Source organism: Phascolarctos cinereus, unplaced genomic scaffold (genome assembly GCF_003287225.1).
Source record: "Phascolarctos cinereus isolate Bilbo 61053 unplaced genomic scaffold, phaCin_HiC Scaffold_5;HRSCAF=322, whole genome shotgun sequence".
NCBI lineage: Eukaryota > Metazoa > Chordata > Mammalia > Diprotodontia > Phascolarctidae > Phascolarctos > Phascolarctos cinereus.
Genome location: NW_027555958.1, coordinates 329,723,850 through 329,750,645, shown reverse-complemented (window position 1 = coordinate 329,750,645; position 26,796 = coordinate 329,723,850). Strand labels below are relative to the sequence as shown.

At 39.9% G+C, this 26,796-nt stretch overlaps 1 protein-coding gene across 1 annotated transcript in view; it reads right to left on the bottom strand.

The window, feature by feature from the left end:
• Nucleotides 1-26,796, bottom strand: part of LOC110203752 (T-lymphocyte surface antigen Ly-9) — a 39,353-nt gene that overhangs the window by 5,453 nt on the left and 7,104 nt on the right. The window contains exons 2-8 of the mRNA XM_020980218.2: nucleotides 18,679-19,005; nucleotides 15,395-15,692; nucleotides 13,263-13,588; nucleotides 10,390-10,665; nucleotides 8,656-8,748; nucleotides 8,159-8,218; nucleotides 28-254 (exon numbers count right to left, since the gene is read on the bottom strand). Of these exons, the coding sequence (XP_020835877.1) occupies nucleotides 28-254; nucleotides 8,159-8,218; nucleotides 8,656-8,748; nucleotides 10,390-10,665; nucleotides 13,263-13,588; nucleotides 15,395-15,692; nucleotides 18,679-19,005 (1,607 nt within the window). The remainder of the gene's footprint in view (nucleotides 1-27; nucleotides 255-8,158; nucleotides 8,219-8,655; nucleotides 8,749-10,389; nucleotides 10,666-13,262; nucleotides 13,589-15,394; nucleotides 15,693-18,678; nucleotides 19,006-26,796) is intronic.

Sequence of the window (26,796 nt, the reverse complement as noted above, 5' to 3'; positions counted from 1 at the left end):
AGTGGGAGAAAGATGATAATGACTCACCTCATTGACTAGGACATACAACATTTCCTCTGGAGTAACAGGGTCATATATTTCTTCCTCATCACAGACAGAGTCATACACATCATCTTCATCTCTGATAGGGTCATGTTTCACAGTACTTTCACAAATAGGCTTGAGTATCATGTCATCTTCTGAGGTTGTATCACTGTCCAGGCTACCTTCTCTCCTAGAACTCCCTTCAAGGACAGGCTCCAACTTCTTGTACTCTTTAGTGACCATGGAAGTAAGGAAAGAAACAAGCATTTACTAAGTGCCTACCTACTACATTCCAGGTCAGGTATCTAGGTGGCCCAGTGGAGAGAGTGCCAGGTTCGAAGTCAGGAAGACATCTTCCTGAGTTCAGCCTGACCTCAGACACTCGCTAGCTGTGTGACTCTGGGCAAGTCGCTTAACCTTGTTTGCCTCAGTTCCTCATCCATAAAATAAGCTAAAGAAGGAAACAGGAAACTACTCCAGTATTTTTGGCAGGAAAACCCCAAATGGGGTCACAAAGAATGAGACATGACTGAAGTGATTGGACAACAACAATGTGCCAGGCATTATGCTAAGAGTTTTACAAATATTATCTCAGTGGGAGGTAGGTGTTCTTATTAGTTCTATTTTACAGTTGAGGAAACTGAGGTTGTGACTTTGCTAGGATGATATACCTAATAAGTGCCTGAGGCCAGATCTGAACTCAGATCTTCCTGACTCCAGGCCCACTGCTCTATCTATTGCACTGCCTGGCATCACTATTGTGAATACATTCTGTCCTTCAGCAGTTTCCGTGACAAACTGCCTGAGCTCAGAAAAGTATTTATATCTTCGTTCCCTCTCTGCTGTAAATACCCAGGCTAGCTCTTTGCTCAGCTGAAGCCTAGAGAGCTGGAGGGTTTGGCTGTGATTAGGCTAGGGTGTTTCATTCAGGCAGGAATACATACTTTCTTTTATTTAGCAAACATTGATAGAGCACATATAATTTTTTTTATATTTTATTAATTTATTTTTAGTTTTCAACAATCACTTCCATATGCTTTTGAGTTTTAAATTTTTCTCCCCCTCCTTTCCCAAGACAGCGTGCAATCTGATATAGGCTCTACATACATATTCCTATTAAACATATTTTCACATTAATCATGTTGTAAGGAAGAATTAGAGCCAATAGGAGGAACCACAAGAAAGAAGAAACAAAAGAAAACAGAAGGAAAAAAAGAGCAAATAGTATATTTCAATCTGCATTCAAACTCCATAGCTCTTTCTTTGGAAATGGATAGTGTTTTCCATTCGGAGACTTTTGGAGATCCTTGCATTGCTGAGAAGGGCTAAGTTTATCAAAGTTAGTTATCCCACAACGTGGCTGTCACTGTGTATGATACTCTGCTGGCTCTGTTCACTTCACTCAACATCAGTCCATACAAGTCTTTCCAAGTTTTTCTGAAGTCCACCTGCTCATAGTTTCTTATAGCATAATAGTATTCCATCACATTCATATACCACAACGTGTTCAGCCATTCCCCAGTTGGTGGTCATCCCCTCAGTTTCCAATTCTTTGCCACCACAGAAAGAGCTGCTATAAATGTTTTTGTACACATGGGTCCTTTTCCCATTTTTATGATCTCTTTGGGATATAGCCCTAGAAGAAGCACATATAGTGTTAAAGGCACTGTGTTGGACCGATGAGGGAGATACAAAGATTGATAAAATTTGGCCTCTCCAGGAACTTAAAGCATATAGACATGCACATATTTCAACACTCAGGAATCCATAATTTCATCATATATAGCTATGTAACAAACTATAATACAAAGCAGGATGTGAGAAATGCCCTATAGGAGGTAAAAGTGATATAAAAAATTCCACAGACATCTAGAAAAACAAAAGGTCAAGAATATCAAGGGAATCAATGAAAAAGAAATGTGAAAGAAGGTGACCTAGCAGTACCAGATTTCAAACTATACTGCAAAGTGGTAATCATCAAAACAGTGTTGTACTGGCTAAGAAATAGAGTGGTAGATCAGTGGAATAGATTAGGCACACAATACACAGTAGTAAATGACCATGGTAATCTAGTGTTTGATAAACCCCAAGATCCAAGCTTTGGGGGCAAGAACTCACTATGTAACAAAAATTGCTGGGAAAACTGGATAGCAAATGGCAGAAACTAGACATAGACCAACATTTCATACCATATACCAAAATAAGATCAAAATGGGTAAATGATTTAGACATAAAGGGTGATATCATAAATAAAATAAGGGACCCAGGAAAAATGTTACCTGCCAGATTTTTGGGTAAGGGAAGAGTTTATAACCGTACCAGAGGTAGAAAGGTTCATGAGAAATAAAATGGATAATTTTGAGTACATGAAGTGAAAAAGATTTTGCACAAACAAAACCAATGCAAAAATTAGAAGAAAAGCAGGAAACTTGGGGGGGGGGGAATGTTACATTAACTTTTTCTGATAAAGGCTTCATTTCTTAAATATATAGGGAACTGGGTCAAATTTATAAAAATAAGAACCGTTCCTCAATTAATAAACGGTCAAAGGATATTTCCCAGGTTTTAGAAGAAATCACGTGAAAAAATACGCTAAATCACTATTGATTGGAGAAATGCAAATTAAAACAACTCTGAGGTAACACTTTTGTTCATTGTTTGTCCTTTGTTCTTGAAGAGGACCACGACATCAAGAAGGTGATGTCATGACTTGCAAGTGACTTAGATTTAAGTGAGGGAGAACTGTGCAAAGTCATCAGCCTCACTCTCTCCTCCTGAGCCCTCTGAGTTCAGTGGCAAGATATAGATCAAGATCACTGGGGATGACCCAGCACCACCTTATACCTTTCAGATTGGCTAACATGATAGAAAAGGGGAAATGATAACTACTGGAGGGGATGTGGAAAAATAAGTACACTAATGCACTATTGGTGAAGTTTTGAACTGGTCCAACCATTCTGGAGATATCAACCTTACATATCCTTTGGCCCCACAATGCCACTACTAGATCTGTAGAAATCAAAGACAAGGGAAAAGGACATATATATATATATATATATATATATATATATATATATATATATATATATATATATTTATACACATATATCTCATGGTGGCAAAAAAGTGGAAATTCAAGGGATACCCATCAATTGGGGAATAGTTGAACAAGTTCTGGTATATAATTGTGATAGAACACTATTGTGCTTTAAAATATGATGAGCAGGATGGTTTCAGAAAAAAACCTAGAAAGACATATGAACTGACAGAAAGAGAAAGGAACAGAATCAGGAGACCATTGTCCACACATAGCAATATTGTAATCATGATCAATTGTGAAAGACTTAGTTACTCTGATCAAGATAATGAACCAAGACAATTCTAAAAGACCCATGCTGAAAAATACCATCCACCTCCAAAGAGAGAGAGAAATCAATGACCTCTAAGTGTATATTGAAGCACACTTATTTTGCTTTCTTGATGTTTCTTGCCTATTTTTGCAACATGGCTACTACATTTTAGAATGTATGGAAATATGTTTTACGTGACTTCACTTGTACAAGTGACATCATATTGCTTGCCTTCTCAATGGGTGGAGGAAGAGCTGGAGAGAGGGAGAGAATTTGGAACTCAAAATTTTAAAAAATGAATCTTAGAAACAAATAAATTTGTTAAAAAAAAAGTTCCACAGAGAAGAGGTTACTTGTGGCTAGGAGAGCCTGGGAAGTATAGGGCTTCAGGGAAGGTTTCATGAAGGAGGTAATTTTCAGGCTGTTAGCTATAGGTTGAGGAGGATTCTAAAGGTAGAAAAGGAGGGAAGAGCATTCTGGGTATTGTTAAGTACATGAGCATAAGCTGAAATGTAGGGGATATGTTTAAGAAACCATGAGGCAGCTGTTGTGTTTAGAGCAAAGATGAGGATAGGAGAGCAGTGATTAGACAGGTAAGTAGGAGATAGATGGGAAAGGGCATTGAATGCCAAACTAAGGAATTTGGACTTTATTTGGTAAGCAGAAGGCTCATAATTAATAATAATAAGGATAGGAACTGGATTTGTAATTACATTTCTATGGGGAACTCTCAGGTGAGAAAACCCTCTCTGCTGATGCAAATGGGCACCTTCTCTGCAACATATAAAAAGCATTAGAGAGTTAACTAGAGTATTGAGAGATTAAGTGACTTTCCCAGAGTCACACAGTCAGTTACATATCATCGATGGGACTTGAATCCAAATTTTCTTGGTTTCAAGGCCAGCTCTCTGTCTTAATAAGCTGTCTCTTCACAGCAGAATCAGCAGCAAAATAGTTCTCATTTATAAAGTCTTTGTGATTTACAAAATGTCCGTGGAGGGTGTTTAAATAGGGGACTGAATTGAACTGATTTTTGCTTTAGGAAGATTACTCTGAGCAGAGCAAGATTGGAAGTGGGGAAGCTGGTTAGGAGAGCATTGCAATAGTCCAAAGGAGGTAGTGATATATCTGCAAGAACTGAAGGGAAGCAATGGATAAAAGAGATATGGAGGAAGTAGAATCAACAGGACTTATGACTTATTGGGTGTGGGGTACAAGGGACAGGGAGGAATCAAAGATGACCCTCAGATTTTAAGCCTGGGAGATAATGATTCTGTTAACACAATGAGGGAAGTGAGAAAGAACAGCTGGTTTGGGGGAAAATAAAATGATTTTGGTTTTGAAGGATATTGTTCTCCCCCCACCCCCTGCTTTTGATGTGGATATTCAGACCTCTAGAATACCATCTCCTCTAGGGACTATGTCTCTTCTATTTATGGATATCAGTGACATCCTGTTAAGCTTAAGGGTTTCTGATGAGGATCTCAGTCTAAACCAGAGTGCTGAGAGGCAAGTGGGGATAGCCTTGTTCTTTCCACTGTGTTCCTGTCCTCCCTGAGTAACACCAGGATATGGGATTCCTTGTCATAGGCTGATATTGTTGATTCTGTTGCTTTGAAGCTGTCCAGCAATTTCTGAGTCTTACACCAGAGGAGCTTACTTTATCCTGTGGATTCTTCACTTTTTGGTGTGTGTCATGCAAATTAAAACAACTCAGAGGTACCACCTCACACCTGTCAGATTGGCTAGCATGACAAAAAAGGAAAATGATAAATGTTGGAAAAGATGTGGGAAAATTGGAACACTAGTGCATTGTTGTGGAGTTGTGAACTGATCCAACCATTCTGGAGAGCAACTTGGAACTATGCCCAAAGGGCTATAAAAGTGCATACCCTTTGATCCAGCAATGCCACTACTAGGTCTGCATCCCAAAGCGATCATAAAAAAAAAAGTAGGGGGGGAAAGGACCTACACGTACAAAAATATTTATAGCGGTTCTTTTTGTGTTGGAAAGAATTGAAATTGAGGGGATGGCCATAAATGGGAAATGGTTAAACAAGTTGTAGTATACGAATGTAATGGGATACTATTGTTCTATAAGAAATGATGGGGGCAGCTAGGTGGCACAGTGGATAGAGCACCTGCCCTGGAGTCAGGAGGACCTGAGTTCAAATCTGGCCTCAGACCAAACAATTAACACTTACTAGCTGTGTGCCCTGGGCAAGTCACTTAATCCCAATTGCCTAAATATTAAAAAAAAGAAGAAATGATGAGCATGTGAATTTCAGAAAAGCCTGGAACGACTTACATGAACTGATGCTGAGTGAAGTGAGCAGAACCAGGAGAACACTGCACACAGCAACAGCAACATTATGTGATGACCAACTTTGAAAGACTTAGCTCCTCTCAGTAATGCAGTGTTCTAAGACAATTCCAAAAGACTCATGATGGAAAATGCTATCCACATCCAGAGAAAGAACTATGGAGTCTGAATGAAGATAGAAACATACTATTTTCTCTTTTTTTTCTTTTCTTGTGGTTTTTCCCTTTTGTTCTGATTCTTCTTTCACACCATATCTAATGTGGAAATATATTTAATATGATTGAACATATATAGCCTGTATCATATTGCATGCCATCTTGGGGAGGGGGAGGATGGGGGGAGAAAAAAATATGGAACTGAAAATCTTGTAAAAGTGAATGTTGAAAACTATTTTTACATGTAATTGGAAAAAATAAAATACTATTAAATGGCAAAAAATAAAATTTTAAAAAATAGGATCCAGGCTTTTCTCCTTTATTTCCTATTTAAGGCCCAGCCCCTGTAAAAAGCTAGTCTCTGAAGGACATGATTGATGATGACATTGTCTTAGCCCTCAAGGAACATCCTCCTCAATCTTGGGTGGGACCCTTCACAACTAGGAGACATAGCTTCCATTTAGAGTTTAAACAGAATCTAGTCTGGGCAAATTCTTACCCTGGGGAAATGAGCCCCTGTCTTTGTACCCCTCCATTAGAGTTTAGGGTAACTCATGAAGGAGAAAACCAGCCAGAATGATCTGGATGGAGATGAATTCTCCTGTCCAGATGGCTGGAGGCAGTCAAATGTCATGATCAAGACACATTCTCAGCAGGAGGAGGCGAAGACTCCTAGGCTTCTTCCTTAAATGTTCACCAGTGAGGGTTGATTTTCACTTGTCAGGGGCATTCTCTTTTACAAAGGCATTTAAGGCATTCATTGTCTCTATGGGTTTGTCTTTGGTTACCAAGAAAAACCACTAACCATCAATTTATTGATTGACAGCTAGCCTAATTAATAAATTGATTATTAATTACTCAGAAACTGTCTCTCAGGTTTTCATTCACCACATTACTATGCTTAATGCAGTCTCCATTCCAGTCAAACTGGATTATGTTCTGTTTTGCTAAACTTAACATCCCCCCTCTGATCTCCATTTGTTCTTCAAGCTGTGCCCTATGTTTAGAATTCAACCCCTTCTCATTTCTACCTCTTGGGATCACTCCCTACCTTCTGTGATATACCAGAGCCTGCTCAGATTGGTCCAGGAAAAGCCAATTATTAAATTTTCAGTATGAACAGTCACACCTTGGAAATTTGCAAATGCTACGAATCACGGTCTTGGTTTATTTTTTAGTTGTCTTGACTTAATAAAGTGACAGAGAAAACATTAGTAATTCAGATGAAACTTAAAAGTGTGCTGTGAAGGATGTTCCCCCAGCAATTATTAAACATTTGCCAGCCCATCTCAGCATCTTCCTTTAAGCCTTAGCTCCAGGGAGCTGTCCAGCAGTTTCCAAGTCCCACACCCAAGGAGCCTGCTTTATTTCTCTCAAGGGTTATTAATCACTTTCTGTGTGTCATGGACCCCTTTTGAAAGTCTGGTGAAGCCTATGGACTAGTCCTCAGATTAATGTTTTTAAATGCGTGAAATAAAACTTACAGTATCACAAAGGAAACCAATTATATTGAAATAAAGATGCCATTGTTTTCCCATCCAAGTTCATGGAACCACCCAAATTTGTCTATGGATTTGATCTTTCCAATTATTTTTTCCCTCCCTCTTCAAATGATTTTGTAATTGTTTATATGTTGTAGCTCTTCAGTGGAATGTAAATATCTTGATATAAGAAACTGCTTATTTTCTGTTTTTAAATCCCTAACACTTAGCACAATGAATTGTACATAGTAAGAGCTTAGTGAATATTTGTTGTTTTCCAGTAAAGGAAATTGTGAGGGACCAGTAGGTAGTCCTGTGAGGGGGCACTCTAGAGACCCTTCAGGGAACAGATATGCTCAAGTCACAATTCTCTCCCATGTTATCATTCACATCGTATGATACCTAGCCATATCATAGCCTTAAGATTCCAAATAACCTTTCCCTATAAGATCCAACACCCCCCCCCCGGCAGCTAGGTTGTACAATAATAGATAGAGACCTGAACTTGGAGGCAGGAAGATTTGAGTTCAAATCTACACTCAGACATTTGCTACCTTTGTGATCCTAGGTAAGTCACTTATCCTCTGTTTGTCTTGGTTTCCTATTCCATAAAATAATGATGATGGTGATGATGATGATGATATGATGATGATGATGATGATGATGATGATATCACCTACCTCTAGGGTTGTTGTGAGGATTAAATGAGATATTATTTGTGCCTAACACACAGGTGCTTAGTAAATGTTTGTTCCTCCTATTCTACATCTTGCAAACCTCTCCCTGGTGCAGCAACCACATGGCCCTTCCAATTACTGTCATTACCTGATAACTGTTCAGGAGTCTGGCTCTGGGTTTGGGTAGAGCAACAATCTAGGTACTGACCTGGGAAAAAGAAAGTTGATATTTAACCAAAAGAATTATAAAGAGAGAGAGGTTTTCCCTTCACTCTTCAGAGTTTTCTAATAGTGAAGTAGACAAGCAAGGGATTATAAAAAGAGAGGGGGATATAGGGAGAGATATAGGACCCAGGAAGAAGTAGAAGACCTGGTCTTCTCAGAACAGGGTAGTGATAAGAATACAGAGGTAGGGGATAGATCAGAATCTGGCACTGTCGTGAGGAAATTGCAGAAAATTTCAACTCTTGCCTCCATACCTTTCCCCCCACCTCCCCAATATAAGGCAAGGAGAAAGTAAAGAATGTGGGAGGGGAGAATAATTCTAAAGTGTTAAGTTGCTTCAAAGTTACTTCACACTTTCAAGATAAATAGGCACAGGATAGTAAAGGAAGAAATATGCATTTTATTAGCCTTTACACCTACCATGTCTCTTCTTTTTCCAAACATACCAACAGGGGACTGCCAGTCCAAGAAGCCCAAGCAGTGCTAACCAGGCTTTTCTGTTTTTCCTAGACTCTTGAAAAAGAAAAGTGAAATAAGTGGCTTTGAGGATGCTCAAGGCTGGTCACAGAGTCAGAATATTTCAGTTTCCTGCGCTCTGGTCCCCTTTGCAAAACTCAGAGTTTTTTTTTTAGGATAGGGCTCTATCAGGACCTCTTTCTGACAATATTCACAGAATCTTCTCTCCTCTTCAATTTATAATCTATCCTTCTCATCCCAACAGCTCCTGCTATAGGTCCTGCTCTTGTGAGCTGGATTGTACTTTGGCAATAGTCTAGTCCAAGGGTTCTTGATCCAGGATCTATGAACTTGCTTTAAAATACTTGATAATATTTGAAAGTAATGTACTAGACCCCTCATATATAGATAGGCTCCCATGTGGCAAAAAGGGTTGTTCCTGTATAACTCAAAGGGAGGCAGAATAGACATCTCTACCTTCTTCTTTACCCCCTATCTTTTTCCAAGGGAGATTTTCATTACTGCCAGAAGGGGAAACTGGATTTTGTGGCTGAAGACCACCATTCTGCTCTCTTCAGAGAGAGGAAGTACCAAACTAGAAGTATATCTATCTGCTCCCCTAAATATTGTCTAGGAGATATGATTCAGTTCCGTCTAACTTTTGATCATTTTGCTATTTTGAGGGGAAGGGGGACCCTAAGCTCTTTCCCACCTAATACTAGTTCCACCTTGAACACACATCACAAATAGTAAAGAAACCCATTTATCCAAATCATAGCAAAATAGACATTAGAGAAAGTAAACATAGGAGGATATGTACCAGATAAAACAGAATGAAGGAGCTCTCCCATTGGGAATGAGGGAATTCAGTTCAACCAAGAACGTCTTTCATCTCACCCAAGGGAAAACTCTGAAGTCTCTAGAGTAGCAGCCTAGAAATAGGACGTGATGGAGACTGCCTGCTCCTCTCATGTCTTCCCAGTTCAGCAACCTGAATTAGGGTTGGCCTCTTCCATCTTTTCTCTCCAAATTGAAGCTGACTCACTCAGAAAAAATCCCACTTGATGAGTGCCCAAAGGGAACTTGAAGTAGACTGTAGAAGACTGGAGCTCTTACCTCTTGCCAACTCTGAGCCACCCCTCATATAGGCAGAGCTTTCATCTCCACCAATAAGGAGAATGTTCTATACCAATGAGTTTTGAGATGGGGGCTACATATTTCAATATAATTTATTTTCCCTATTTATTTCATTATTTTATGTGTTTTTATCTGTTGTATTTTGCTTTGTACATTTAAGAAGCATTATTCTGAGAAGGGGTTCTGTAGGCTGCACCAAAGGGGTCAATGATGCACAAAAAGGTTAAGAACCCTGATTTAGTACAACCGCCTCATTTCACATATGAGAAAACAGACCCAGAATGAATTGATTTAATCAAGATCATTCAAGTAGTAAGTAGTAGTGCAGGAAATGGATCCAAGTCTTCTAACTTCTGGCCCAGCACTCTTTCTACTATAAAATACCATCTCTCCTACATTATTCATTCCTCCTCCCTGATCCCTGCTTCCTGTTGCTCAGTGGACTCCTAATTAACTGTCAGCCCCCCTGCCCTAGTCAATGGGAACTTCTAAGGAAGCAAAGATGGTTGGGGGTGGAGGTGGGGAGAGACCATAGCAGAACAAGGGGACAGAGAGAATTACCTGGGCAGAGCTGCCAAGCTGGGAAGGAGTGAGAGCTGTTGCTGACTGGATTTCTGGCTGTACAGGTGTAGTTCACTTTATGGTACCCAGGTCTCAAAGAAACACTGAGGACAGACCCTTTATGGGACACAAGGACTTTTTCCCCTAGGGGTGTCCAACTGTATGTCACATTGTCTCCATAACTGTTGCCCTGCACTTGACAGGTCATTGTGATGGTACAGGTTTGGTTCTTATTGGTCCTCGAGTTCATTGTACCATTAACTTTCTTTAGCTGCTCTGTGTGAGGGGAAAAGATATAGTCTCGTGAGGAGTGGTGGGCCAAATTCTCTGTTGATTTCTTTCCTGCCAATGTCAATGTCTTAAAAACTCTTACCCCAGATGTTTTGAAAATCCCCTCCCCTCCTTTTTTAGAAGTCTTTCCATGCTGCAGTTTGCTATTTTCCCTATCAAAGTCATGAAATCATAGAATTTTAGAATTGGAAATAACCTCAGGGATTATCTAATCTAACCTGGACTTATTCAGGAATATTGCAGCAATATACCATAAAAATGATCATTCATTCTCCACTTGAGGACCTCTAGCACTGCTACTACTACTGCTGCTGCTGCTGCTGCTACTACTATTACTTATATCACCACCACCACCACCACCACTACTACTACTTGTTATTATTATTATTATTATCATTATATTATTTTATAAGATGCTAAAACCTCTGAGTACAGATTTAAGCTAGTATGTATCTGAGGTTGGATTTGAATTCATCTTCTTGATTCTGGGTCCATCACTCTAGGTCCCCTGTGCCACTTAGTTTCTTCTTAATAAATAACAAATAAAATGGATATTTCCATAAGCTATTAAAGGCTAAAACTGAACTCTGAACTAAGACTTTTGGAATACCTCATATATAGGAGAACACAAAAGAGAATTAAATACAGAGCTGTAGCTAAGAAGTACTATGGACAGAGTGCTGGACCTCGAGTCCAAAAGACATAAGTTCAAATCCAGATCCAAATATCTACTAGCTAACAGATTGTAGAATTGGATGTCTTAGGAGGCAGACAAAATTCTAGAGCTGGGAGGCATCTCAAAAACAATCTCATCCAATGCCTTCATTTTAAAAAGAAAATGTGCACACATATTTTTATAAGCATTTATAATTTGTTTCTTCTAGCCCTCCTTTCAAAATGAGCAAATAAAAATAAAGGAAATAAAATCCTCCATATAAATATGTGTGGTCCGGAAAAACAAATCCCTACATCAGTATATAAAGTGACTGGACTTCTCATCATATCATGCTGCTTTTTGGCCCTGTACACAAAAGAACAACTTTTTTTTTAAAGGAGAAAATAAACAGAGCAATAAGGCAAACTTCTCCTTTGAGAGGAAATTCCCTCTCAGTATAATTCAATGAACACAGCAAACAAATAAATGAAACTTAAAACCTAGGCAAGCTTCCCTTATGGGGGAAACCTGCTTTTTTTCATCTCCCCTTTGCCTTTATCACCTTCTTGGCTACCTCCTCCACAATCTGACTTTTTATTTCATAAGTTTTATAAAGCATTGAATTTCTTGGTAAATGATGTAAGATATTGTTTTGTGCCCAATTTCTGTCAGACTGCTTTCAGTTTTCCCAACAATTTTTTACTAAATAAAGAATTCTTATCCCCAAAACTTTAGTCTTTACACTCATCAAATACAAGGTCAGGATTTAAGTCAGGAAAGGAGCTTAGAGATCCTCTAGTCACATTTTATTGATGAGGAAGCTGAAGCCCAGAGAGGACATGGGGCAGACTTGTTAGTGGCAGCACTGGGATAGAATCCATTCTCCCCAACACGCAGACAGTTTCTCTTTTCTTTACACCATCAAATGAAAGGCAGTGTAAGTGCTGGATTTGAGGTTTGCATGACCTTGGTCCCAATCTCAGCCCCGCCACTCATTTACTGTGTGACTTCCTGAAAATGCTTTAACTTTTCTGGGCCACAGTTTCCTTATCGTAAAATAAGGTTGGACTGGATGGTCCCTGAGATTCCTTCCAGCTCTAGATCTAAAATCCTTGAATTCTCAACTACATACCCAAATCTTCCCTATCTCATTCTACCCTTCCCAAGTCTTGGAAAGGAATAAAAAAGGAGGAATTAGTTAGAACCTCTCCCATTCACAATTCTTCTCCCCGTAGCTAAGTAGGTTTTTGGGGTGGGGGGGGAGACTGGCTCTGTAAGGAATTCTCCTTGGTACTGAACCTTAAGAAGTCAAAGAAGGGCTGTTGTATAGTGTAAAGCACCCTGAACCTGGAGTCCAAGCACCTGTGTTTAAGTCCTGGCTCTAACACTGACTAATTTTGTGACTGAGGGCACTTAAGCTTCAGTTACCACATCTATCTAATGGGTATAATACTATGTACACCAGAAATGTCAAACACATGGAACAACGTTCCCAAGTGGGGCATGAACCAGATTAAAATGTCATCAGAAAGTGTTCAGCAAAACAAATGAAAACACAGCAAAGTATAAATGGTGCCACATTGTAAGCATCTCGTTTAAGAATGCAGCCCACAGGAATCCTTATCTGTGGATTAGTGGCTCCTGCCTGAGTTTGAGTTTGGCACCTCTGATGCACACTGACATTTTTTGTTTTATTTTTTGGTGGGGCAATTGAGGTTAAGTGGCTTGCCCAGGGTCACACAGCTAGCAAGTGTCACATGCCTGAAATTGGATCTGAACTCAGGTCCTTCTGACTCTAAGGCCTGGAGCTCTATCCACTGCACCACCTAACTGCCCCAAAATATCTTCTTTTTTTTTTAAAAGGCAATTTGGGTTAAGTGACTTGGAGAAACAGCTTAACTATCAGGTTCTTAGTCCTGAAACTCACCATAGACTTGCAGGGAATACTGGTGTGTTATTGGGACTGTGGAGGAGTTGGTGCATACATAGGCTATGTAGAGTCCTTGGTTCTCCATTTGTACATTAGGAATTTGGAAGGAGAAGTCCTGGGCAGGGTCTCTGCCTCTGTCATGTCTCTGGGTCTTGACTCTGTTCAGCTTTCCCATTTCTCCTGGTTCTGTCTTGATAAGAGAATTATTTGAAATCCAGACAACACTCTCAACTCCTGATGGAATCTCCAGTGGGAAAGTGATCAGGCCCCCCAGGTCCCAATCACTATTGTGGGAACTGAGTTCCCTTCTGAGGTTCCTGGCCCTATAGAGGCAGATTAGAAATTGAAGCGTTAGCTCCCTTTGTCCAGAGCTTCAAGGCCTCTCCAGGCCCTTGAGTCTCCTTCTCTCTATAATGTCCCTGTTTTCCCCCTGAGTCATCTTCATTTTCTTTCCCTCCACGGGCACTTAACTCCATAATCTACCACGTTATTGCTATTCCCAAGGAACACTCACAGGCCATAGAGGATAAGAACTTCATCCTCATTTTATTCCTTTCTTTGGCCCTTAGGTAATTTTCCAGACCTGGTTTGGTTTGAGTGAGGATAAATTCATCATTAACTTAAGCCTGGATACAACCTCCCTCAACCACCTTTCCCCTCTTACTGGAGGGCTGAAAGGTGGAGTACCAAATTCCTTCCAAAACCTTCCTTTATAGATGACAGAATTGAACTTTCAGCTCACTCTGCTTTGCATCTACTGCTCTGCTTGATTTCAGCTTCAGGGAACAAGATAGCCCTGGGTATATGGTCACCCTCCCCATTCCCTTCTCCTTTTGTGTGTTGTCTTCCTCCAATTAGATTGTAAGCTTCTTGATGACTGGCACTATTTTTCTTTTTCTTATTTGTATCCCCAGCACTTCACATAGTGCTTGGCACATAGTAGGTGCTTTAACATGTTAATTAAATTGAAAATAAGATGCTCTTATTCAGAGTCTGTAGTCTAGTCGTTCATAACTGGCTTTTTCACTACGAGGCCAGGCTAGGTCTAGGCCATACTCCTTCCCTAGCCTCCTCAGCTCCTGCCTTTATCACTGTCTTTTGCCTTTATGTCATATGACTTCCTTATGAACTCTCAGGCACCCCTCTTTCCTCCCCGAACTTCAGTCCTTCCTCCCTGATTCTAGATATTCACCTTCATCTCCTTCACTCTTCTACCAGCCCATCCCTGTATGCATTTCTCTTCTATAGTATAGAATATGTTGAACACAAATGAATATTTTCTGGATGAATCAAGGTTATCATTGTGAAAATACACCACTATTCTGTGAGGCTTTAATACAGGGATACATTCACAGGCTTTGATATATGGTTTCTATAGTTATGTATGGGTTGTTTGACCCTATGGCCAATAGCCCAAGATGTATTTTAAGTTCACGTGTCTGGTTTCTACAATTTTTTTTTGCCTACCCTTGTTGTCAAGCTGCCAGGGGTCATTTGTTTATTGTTGCTGCCTCTAGTAGCGCCCCACCCCTACCCAAACTATCTTTTCAATGTCCTTCTTCAGTCTATTCTGGCCTAGGAAACCAGAGAATCAGACTTGTTAGAATTGTGTGCAGATATAGAGGAAATGGGCTCTGAATAATGGTGAAGCATCTTCTATTTGTAAAGAATGTGAGTTTTGGAATTTTGTACATAGACTTTTGTGATCTCTATTTTAGCTCCTCCGAATCTTCACTGCTGTTTTCTTCCTTGTTCTCAACTGTATTTTGTGCATGTTTAAATATGTGACCTCCAAGATGCTAGAGTATTATAGTAATTAATGCATAGATCATTTTGAGGACTATGTAAGCAATTGGACTGAGTTCTCACATTGTCATTTCCTAGGAGGCCTAGGGAGTCTTTGTAGCTATTGGAATGTGAAAGCTTGTTTGAGAAGAGTTAGGAATAAGAAAGGGGAGGACAGAGTTGCTTTTCTGAGGACACTTGGGATTCATGTCTGGATGGTTGTGTACTTCATCTGGCATAAGGTATCCTTGTAGGGCTCAAGCTGGAGATCAAGATCTTATAAATCTCTTGAAAATATTCTAAGGTCAAATCCTTGTAGCTACTCAGGGGCTGCTGAGAGTCACCAAAGACAAATGAAAGAGTTGGTACCTGAACAGAAATCCCAAGAAGGGGTGACTTGGGAGCTCTTATGGCTTACAGGATTCCTGGCTGTGCATGTGTAGGTCCAAGCAGCATTACAGGATGGCCAGGAGATTTGGATGACAGATCCTCCATGGAATGTAGTAGCATTTGGACCCAAGGGTGACCAGCTATATGTCACATCTTTTCTTCCAGCACTCACAGAGCATATCAGGAAGACAATGCAATGGCCATCCTCAGACACAGTGGAATTCATTCTGATTTGGGGTTCTGTCAGCTGCTCTGTGTGAGGGAAGGTGATATTAAACCATGAGGTCAATAAAAATCAGGCAAATTATGTGTATCCCTCCTCTGCCCCCCCAAGAAAAACTGATTACTTAATTCAAGATAATGGTAGCAGTGAAGGGAGAGATAAAAATTTAAACTCATAGAGAGGGAAGGTTCCTTAGAGGTCATCTAATACAGAAATTCTTCATCTTCTTTATGTCATGGACCCTATAGCAGTCTGGTGAAGGCTCAGGATCCTGTCTCAGAATAACATTTGTTGTTTTTTTTAAAATCATAATGAAAGGAAATGACAAATTTCAGTTAAAGGTTAGTGAAAATGAAAATGTAATTTCTTTCCCCATCCAAGTTCATATACCCCTTGAAATCTATCTAAGGACACCTTGGGGATCTATACATCTCAGGTTAAGAACCTCTGATCTAGACCAATATCTTCATTTTGCAGATGAGGAAACCGAGGCCCAGACAGTCAAAGTTTGCCTTGATAGTTACTAGCAGGCGTAGAACTCACATCTAAGTCTTCTGATTCCAGATTCAATGTTCTTATCACTGTATTTACAGTTTCACCAAGTCCATTCCCAACTCCATGGAAACAGCAACTCATTCTCCCTACCCTCTCAGGTTTCAGGAGTTTGCTCATACCAGGATTATGGAATCCAATCCACCTGCCTCTATTCCCCACCAGTTTTGTCTCTGCTCACCCCGTAAGACTGACTCTATTAAGGGAATGAAAGGAGAAATGGTGAAAGGACATGTCTTAGCCAGAATTCAGGAGCTCACAAAATATGAGTCACAAGATATGAGAGTTAAGCTGACTCTATGACTTATCAGTCAGCCTCAATTTTACTCTTCTTTCTTGATCAAACTCTTCTACTCTGCTGCTGAGCTTGCTGAATGCTGTTAGTCTCAGGAGAAGTTTCAGACCTATCCTGTGAGGCCTTGAGAGTGAGGTTGGCAGGTTTGACTTGGGGAGTAAGGGACCTGCTCTGACTAGAACAGAATGGTGGCCTAAGTATATACATAGGCATATTCTAAGCTACTGAATGGATACAGCCAGTATTAAAAACTCAACCCAAGCACCTTCAACAGGAGATCTTTCCTGATCCTTCCAGTTACTAATCCCCATCCTCAATTATCTTGTATATATTTTGTATACATTTATATATGTATATGATGTCTCTCCAATATAATGTAAGTTTCTTGAGGGGAAAAAAATCATTTCTGTCTTTGTAGTCTCAATTCCTAGCTCAGTGCCTAGCACACAGCATGCTTAGAGAGTTGGCAGCTTGACAGCAAGGGAAGGCAAAAAAATTGTGGAAAGCAGATACTTGTACTTAAAATACATCTTGGGCTATTAGCCAGAGGGTCAGACAACCCATATATAACTATAAGCATGACAATAAAGTTGACTGATTGGTCTAAACCAGGGATGGTAACCTGTGGCCTTCTAGGTCCTTGAGTGTGGCATTTTGACTGAGTCCAAGTTTTACAAAACATATCCTTTTATTAAGGGGATTTGTTCTGTAAAGTTTGGAATCAGTCAAAGGGCTGCACTTGAGGACCTAAAGGGCCACTCATGGCCTTTGTTATCAAGATGACCCCAGACTCAGTTCCGAAGACTGGTGTCTCAAAGACTTTTTATTAAAGAGGTTGAGGTGTGTCATTTCGATTCTCATGAGAAGCGGGTGCACCTCCTTGGAAGGGGAGAAAATGTGCCCGGTAAAAGAAGCCAGAGCAATCTTTATAGTCACTAATTGCCTAACTCCTCCCTTCTGGATCAGGATCGGTCCTAATCCTTCTGGGTTACAATCTTCCTTATATGCCCTACCCCTAACATACATTATGTGCCTAGAATTGTGTTATCACTCACCTCTACCCCCCAGGACGGAGGAGTTAGCCTGTCTGTGCTGATTTCTTATCTACTTACGTGGAAACCAAACTCTTTCATTTCTCACAGCCTTGAAGCTGCAGATTCCACACCCCACTGGTCAACTGATACCAGGCAGTCCTATGAGGTATGCTGTAATGAATAGAGCCTTGGCTTTACTCTTGCTTTGGAAACTCACAAACTAGGTGAGCAAGTATGTGGTCAAGTCACTTAGTTACTCTGTGAACCTCAGTTTCTTCATCAGCAAAATGTAACACTTATCTTGAAGGGTTATTGTGAGTTTCAAATGAGACCACAAGATAATGTGACAGCATTCCGCAAACTTTAAAGGCCTTTATAAATGTCAGTTATTTTATTAAATGGGATATTTAATAGCACCCTTATGTAGGAGCATAAATATCAGAGAAGGCAAACAAGAGCCCAGGAAGTCAGTTAGGGAAGCCCTGAATCAACAGCTAGTGGATAGGGCTCATTTTAGTTTCAGTTTGATTAAACTCATGAAGTAGAGGAAGTGAAGAGGTGCAGTATTCTTCATTTTCAGTGTTAATTGGAATTCCTTCTTTATGAGTAGAGGCCGGTTGCTTCAGGGTGCTCCACCCACTGCTTCTTCTTTTTAAACTTCACTTCTCAATTCCAAAACTCCTATTTGTAGAGTTGGAGATGTGGTGGGGAAAGTGGGAATAGATTCAAAGTACTTCATATTGAAAGGAACCTCAGAGGTCTTCCAGTTCGATTGGTACCTGAATAGGAAACTTGTCTAACACATACATCCCGAATGGGTAGCCTCTACTTGACAATTTCCAGTTATAGAGAAGTCATGGTAATGAGTTGAGAAGCAGCCCATTCCATTACATTTTTGGACAGTCAAAATCTGACTCTCTTTTGGAAGCCAGAATAATGGGATTTAGAACATTAGAGTTCATATAGTCCAACCCTCTTGTTTTACAATTCATTTCATCCCCAGTTGGCATAACTGTAGTAACCCGAGTCATGCAGCCTCATAATCAGTGTGACTACTGTTATTTCCTAGAGAGAAATAGATTTCTTGTTTTAAAAACCTAAGATAGAAACTGCCTGATAGTGCTTGATACTCACCGTAGACTTGAAGGCTATATTCCTTGGTGGTGGTAATATTTGAGTTTTTTATGTTTATCTGGGCTCTGTAGACTCCTGCATCCTCTATTCTCAGTTTGTTGATTTGTAGGGAATAGTTGCTGCTGGTTACATTCACTCGGCCTCTGTATTTTTTCTCAATCACTCTTATTTCTTCCCCTGGAGTTACTATAGTAATAGTACCTTGTTTGCTCCAGGTAATATCCTCGAGTGTCTCTCCCCTTGGAATTTCCAGGAGGAAAGTGACCGACTCCCCCAGAGTTCCAATTACCTTCTGGGGGCCTGGGTCTCCTCTCGAGGCTTCTGGTCCTGCATATATGAAAATGAAGCAATAGTAACTGTGGAAAGTAGGCTGCACTTGAAGTTAGAAGACACACTTGACTGGTGAAGGGTAATGAGATAATTTTCTATGAAAATCATTTGAAGGGACTGGGAGTATTTTATCTAGAGAAGGGAGAGGGAGAGGAGGACATGATAGCTATCTTCAAGTATTTGAAGGGAAAGGAGATAAGCTTTTTTTCTGCTTGGCCCAAGAGAAAAGAATTGAGCAATGGGTCAAATTGCAAAGAAGTCTATTTTAACTTGACCTAAGAAAAACTTAATAATAAAAGAGTCCAAAGTGGAATGGATTACTCCTGGAGGGGGCAGATTTCCATCACTGGAGTTCTTCAAGTAGGTTTTAGATGACCACTTACTTGTTGGGTATGTTGCAGAGGGGGCTGTTCAGCTAGTTGCACTAGATGGGACTGAATATCTCTTCCGACTCTAAGAGCTTGTGATTGCTACTTACTAGCTGTTTGATCTTGGGCAAGATCTCCAATAAAAGGGGATCCATGAATTACTGAAGCAGTCCACTCCACTTCTGGGGAGTTGTACTCATTAGGGGATTTTCCTTTCTAGTGATCCATTATCTACCCTTTGTAATTGGCACTCTTTTTTCCCAGTTTTGCCTTCTGGAGTAGAGCAGGAGTAAATCTAATCCCTCTTTTACATGACAGTCCTTTAAATGGGTGAAACCAATCAATAAGTCCCTCCTGTCTTTCCCTTTCCAGGCTAGGCATCCTTAGTTCTTTCAACAATTCTCATATGGCATGAATGCAACATCTTTTATGATTCTAATCACACTGCTCTGGATACTTTCCAACTTGTGAATGTCATCCTTTTGTAGTGGGTGTACTCTCTGAAACCCCTTTTGGAGCATACTCAGTTGCTATTCCTGGAGATGAACTGGAATCTTGAGTGTGTGCAGATGGCAGTTAGGATTCTATCTGCTTCTATGTATGACTCATTACTGGGTTAAGACCCCCTGAATGGCTACTAACTCTGTGGCTATATCAAAGGAGTGACCCATTCCTCTTCCTTTCTAGTGTTGAAGCATGAAAACTATTTGGAGCTGTTTCCAAGAGAGTCAGGTGGAAGAAATGGCAAACGACTTATCTCCTACCTGGCCTCATATAGCTATAAGTATATATAGCCTACCTCAGTAAGGATCTTGCAGGTTAACGTAACACTTTACATGGGTTCCATTAGAGCAGGGTGGAGTAGGATTATCACCACCCTTGTTCTAGACACCACACTTTTCTTAATGCAACTGTAATACAGAACATTATTTTGCCATTTAGGTAGTAGGGCCCTTTAAGCCATGGAAAGCAAAAGTTGGTGCTTAATCTTGCCCCAGACCTCTTTCCTCCTAAATCTAAACAATAGTGAAATGTACTCTTGCATAGCTCAGCATAGCCCGTACCTCCAATGCAAATGGATAAGAAAGCTTGCAATATAATTGCTTTAGATAATTATGTTTATACCAGAGACCAGGACACCTGGTCTGGTTTGTGTAATCTCTGATCCATAATAATGGGGTGCTTGGGTGATTGTGCTTGTACTTGTGCCCCAAATTCTCCCTAGTCTCAGAAACACTGTCTTTAACAACCATTCCCCAGCCCAAGGACACTGTGCCTAGCAGTTATTCATGCATGGGCCTCAGCATGACTCTTATCTCTCTCTGTGTTACAGCTACACAGAGCTGGGCTGCTCAGGCCCCAGCCCTCAGATCATGTCTCTGGAAGCCTCCCAATTCCTCAGTAAGTTCCTGTGTTGTGAGAAAGCTTTCCCTTGTTGCAGAGCATTCTCTCATCAAGACAGAGGGAGAGGGGTGTCCTTGACCAACCCAAGAACTCTTCCTCTTGCCAGACTTCAAAGATCCATCCCCCTTCCTGTCCTGTATACTCCCTGTACTTTCCCATCCATAGCCCCCAAAGACACCTGCATCTTTGGATTACCTCATCAGTGTTCCTCGCATTTCTTTCCTATGCTCTTTTCTACATAAACCCTAGCTCGACCCCTGATGGGGGCTGCTTGATTTGGATGTAAATACCCCTGGCGGCCTGCACGCTAATAAATCCACATCTTAAATTACGTCTGGATCTCACTCGCTGATTTCTCGGTATAACACAACCTAAAGTTTGAATTAGCTTTTTGGGTGAAAAAAAAGGAAAAGCTCCAGATGTCATAGTAGCTTGTTGACCCATAATGAGCTTTTGGTCTACTAAAAAACAATCCTTCTTCAAAGAACTGGTATCTAGCCACATTCCAGTAATCAAAGTAAACTCTCAAAATAATAATGTTGAAGAAGATGCTTAATTGGATGTATATGGTGTGGTAAATATGTTTTGATGGATCTGTGATCTTATTGGTATGGGTACTCCTTCCATTGGTGTAAAGTCAAATACTTCTTGTGAAAAGTCTAGAAAAAGTATAACTATGGGATTCCCCTCATACCTATGATGAAGCATATTACTTACCTCCTGATATATAAGAGATGGACAAGGACATACATTTTTGAATAGGACCACTGTATGGATTAATTTTGCTTGATTATGCTTGTTTTTATAAAGGATTTCCCTCTCCCCCTTTCTTTCTCTTGATTTTTCAGTGGGAGATAGCAAAAGGGATATCAAAAAGAGGGTCATTGTAACAGTTTTTAAAATGCAAATAGAATAGGAGTGAGTTCAGAAGGAAACACAAAATGGGACCGTTTTGAAAGTAATGTATACAATTTATTACATACTTTTTTTTTGAAAAAGCAAGTGATATGAAATGGAGGTTCTTCTGTGTGTGTGTGTGTGTGTGTGTGTGTGTGTATGTGTGCTCACGTGCGCGCGTGTTATGTGTACCGAACTGCTCTTTTTTCTTGGTGTTTAAGTTTAGAATAAAAGTAACATTTAAAAAAGTAGAATTCCCCTTATCCACTAAACTTGCAACCCTATCCAAAAGGGAAGAGGTTTGTTGGGCATCATCTATTCTTTATGAAGTCTTCCCAGTTTTTTGTTGTCATCATTCCTAGCCTAATTCTGATGTTATACCCCTTAGCTACCAGACTCAAGTGACACTTTTCTTGAAGCTAGTGGAAGATTACCTCATTACCCATTTACTGCCCAGGAAATAGTCCCTGAAGGTGCTTCATCTCTCCAGGGTCACCATGCATGCTGAGGGCTTGTTATAGATATAAAATACAAGGGTGGTACAACATAGGAAGGTAGAAATGGTTTCCTGAATAAAAAGAGGGGTACAGTTGAGGGAAAGGACATTTTTTTCTTTTTTAACATTCTTTTAAAAAAATTTTGAGTCCCAAATTCTCTTTCTCCCTCCAGCACCTCCCCCACCCATTGAGAAAGCAAGCAATACCATACCTATTATACTTGTCAAGTCATGCGAAACATATTTCCATATTAGTCATATCGAAAAAAAGCAAGAAAAAAAATATGGTTCAATCTGTACTCAGAGTTCATCAGTTCTCTCTATGGTTGTGGATAGCATTTTTTTATCTTGAGAAGGACTACATCTAGGTCCAAAAGGACCTAGAAAGGCTTGATTCAATTTTTACAATCACTCTCTCTGACAAATACACCATCTCCGAAGAACTGAAATTCTAGGGACTTCAATGAGGCCCATCCTTGAGGTCCACAACCTCAGGGGAAATGTCATCCTTTCCTTCTATCACATTGTCTTTTGGGGGCAAATAGGGAAGATGACCTTAAATTCCCATGGCTCAGAGAATAACTCATATTCTATAGAAAAAATTTCTGCCCAGCTTGACTTCTAAACCTAAAGTGTATTTCTGACCATTCTTTTCTGACAGTATGGCCTTCCTCTTATTTTGGCGAAGAATGTAATTGTTATGGTATATGTAAGGTGTTTTTATTACAAAACTGAAGAGAATAGACTTTTTGGGGGGGAAGAGAAAGGATTTGAGTCAAATGAATGAGTACCTATTAAATACCTATTATATGCTTAGAACTGGGGATACAAAGAAAGGAAAAACAAAAACAAATAAAACTCATCCTCTCAAGAAGTTCACAGTCTAATGGGGGAGACAACATAAACAACTACGCAAAAACAGGATACTTACAGGATAAACTGGAGATAATCTCAGAGGAAAGACACTAGCATTACGAGTGACTAGAAAAGGAAATTCACTCTCATGAGTGAATCATGAGAGAAGCCTGAGGGAAGTGGGGGGAGCTAGCCATAGTGGAGAGGACACTGGACTTGTATGAAGACCTGGATTCAGATTCCAACTCAGATAGCTACTAGCTGTGTGAACCTGGGCAAATCACTTTACTTATCTTAACCTCAGTTTCCAAAAAAGAAAGAGTTAAACTCAATAGCCACTAAGGTTACTTCCAGCTCCAAATCTGGGATCTTTGATCCTGTGAGCTGAGCCAGTGAATTTTATTTGTTAGGATGAAAGGGGGCAAAGTTAGGATCCCCAGGAGCAGGGTCTGATAAAGAATGAAAGTGCCTGGCATGGGCAAAGCATTTATCAAGGGCTTACTTTTGAACCAGGCACTGTGTTATATACACTGCGATCTTAAGTAAGGCCTTTCACCTCTATGGCACTCCATTTCTTCAAGCATAAAATGATGAGTCTGGACTAGATGGCCTAAAAGTTCTCTTCCATTTCTGAATCTATGTTCCTATGACAATAGAAATAATATGGTGATTATGTTATTTAAATGAGAACACAAAGATTAAAACCAACATAAAATCACAGTTGCTGACCTCAAGGAGCTTATGATCTAATGGAGGTGGGGTGAGATATATACAAATAAGTTTAATAATATGATCAAGCTAAGGAGAGAATGCCTGGGAAGAGAACACTAGGAAGCAGATTCTGGAAGGAATTATGGATCCCATCAGGCCTAACAAGAGTAGTAGGAGAAACTTCTAATCAGTTAGCAGTCTAATAACACCTTGGCCTAGCATTTAACTTGATATTTGAATCAAGCCAAGTTAATCTCTTTTTTTTTCTTTTTCCAAGTTAATCTTGAATGGAATGTAGTGAAGACCTCCCATAAAACCTAAACTCATAAGATATAAGATGTTATATTTAACTGTGAAAACAAATGGTTGTCCATGGGACAGAAATCAGGAATTTCACAGGGGTTTGTAGAATAAGGACATTGCCACATAACCACGTCTGCCGTCAAGATTTTATCTAGAATGTACCCTCAAGGCCTGTAACTATGGGCTAAGAGGAAGGGGGTTAGGGAGGGGAGTTGCGATAGGGACCTATAAAAAACCTGTTGTATCTATGTTCGGGGCGCCCTGACACGGAGAGGTTTTTCAGTGTGGGTCGCCCTTTCTCGGGAGATCGTAATAAAAATTCCTTTCTGCCTTCTACCTGGAGAAGTCTCTGAATTTATTGGAAATAAGGATAGCTGTCCCACACAGCTTTTGGAGATCCCACCGAGATATTTTTTCCCGCCTGGGCTAGATCGTCCCTATCAGGATCCTCGGGCAGGTACCCACTGGGAATTTTTCCCCAGCGGTCCCTGGATCTTGTGGGAAGAACTCATCCCAGTTGGGTAAACCGTTCTTGAAGACAGGAACTCGGGGAAGGCAGAAACGAAAACAAGCAGAGCTCCAACGGTGCTAGCGAAGACAGTCCACAGAGAAAACTGATTTATGGTCACGTAAAGTTTGTGTACACAGACCCAGGAAGCAAGATCCCGTGAGTCCTTGGCACCTAAGCGGTTCGAGTCCGTAAGGCAGCCAAGGCCAAGATTTGGTGAGCCCCTGGGTGACCTGAGCGGGGAGAGAGGAAAGTCTACGCGGTTCGAGTCCGTAAGGCTCCTGCTCCCCTAAAAGGAGTTTGGTGAGATCGGGTGAGTCCTGAGGGGACGAGAACTCGTGAACCATGGGAAAAGAAACAGTCTAAGAGGGAACCTGGGACAAAATGAGTTTCTTTTGACCGGTCAAGGTTAGAAGTAGGATTGTGCGCACCCTGTCTGTCTATGGATGTTTTGTGTCTGCCAGAAAAATTTTGGGGTAACTTTTGAGGTCTGACATGGGAAAAGGAACAGTGGGAAAGACCTCCTGCCTCAGGCTTTCTGGGGAGATTGAGATTACAATAAAAAAGGAGAGAATCTCTCAGAAGTTAGTGGAAGGCCAGCAAGCAGCTTTTAACTGATAAGGAGCCCAAGATGGGAGAAGAAAAAGGTTGAGGATTAGAATTCAGATTTAATGGGATCCCAAGGCTAAGAATTCTTTATCCCTCCAGCCAATGTATCTGGTTTGGGAGCAATGTGTTTAACATTACAAAAACAAGGATTTTTAACATTATAAAAACTATTTGGGGAGAGTGTTTTCCTAAAATTTTGCAGGTCATTGTGATTGGAGATTTTAGGCTGTTCAATACTTATTGGAACTCTAGAAGGCTTTCTGCTAAGGAGAGAAATTGATTAGGCCAGTTAACATTGAAGTAGGAAGAAAAAGGGAAGATAATTGTTTAAAGCAGGAACTATTTACATGTGTCTTTTTAAGGGAATATATAAACATGTGGATAATATTTGCTTTTGAAGGTCCAAGAGTATTGGATTTATAACAAAAATGTTTTTAAATGTTTATCACATATAGCAATTATAAATTAGGATCTGATTGGATTTAAGTTTACTGTACTATAAAGGAAAAACCTAATGGCTAGTATGGAAAAGAAAATGAATGATGATTGTAGAATGCTTAATACAATGGCATATGTTAGAAGTGGCACTATTTATTATTTAATGTAATTGTGAAAAGTACTAAGAGTAATAAGAGAGATAATTTCTGTATATGATAATTTGGAAATGTAATATATGTTATCTAAAGTTTATTATTTAAGGTATTACTGTATTTCTAAATTATATTGTACTTCTAAAACTCTTAGATTGTAAAATTTGAGGGACCATTGTGAGGTAGAAATGGTGTTAACGGAACTCTTGGCCTGGAATGGGTTTTTTTGGTGATAAAGAGTGGAGATGTCTCTTTATCTTTAATGATGAAATTGAGATAATTTGAGACTGTTAAATACCTAGTGAGGTATATTTGGTTATAAGGCTATGATAGTAGATTTTCATTTAAAATCTTGACTGTTATAAACATGTATGCTGGTTTAAAGTTATTAATGATGAGATGAATGATTTTCTATACAAAATGACTTAGAAGTACATCCTTCTAAATTGATAATGGGTCATTTCAAAATTTATTACAATTGTGGAAATAATTTTATAGCGAATGCCCTGTGGTACAAACATGTTTTATTGTGGAAAAACTTATTGATATGTATTTGGAATTAGTGAGGTGTTCTCTCATATCGGGGCCTCAATTAGAAATTGGAAAAATAGAAAAATATATGTATATATATATATATATATATATATATATATATATATGCTTTTCAACCCAGGCCTTCTTTAGGCTAACTATTGGGTTTGTTGGGGGATATGTGAGCCAGGCTCTTTTGGCAGAGACTAGCTTGCTTAGGGAAGCTTAGGCCAAGTAGTGTCATTGAGGCTGAATCTGGATGTGGCCCATGGCTATCAGACTCCATAGATAATAAAGAAAAGCCAGTCTAGTGGGGTGGGAGTGGCCTTAGGAGACTGGACCTGGTGAAAGAGTTCAGAAAGAAAGCTGCTTACATATTTCTGAATGTTCTCATGTGATGTAATCTAGTAAGCAATTGTTTTAGTTATGTTGTTGGAAGGGCAATTTATTTTATAACCCAGAATGTTAAATTAAGAACTGTGCCTTCAGAGAAAAGAGAAAAAGGAATGGGTAAAG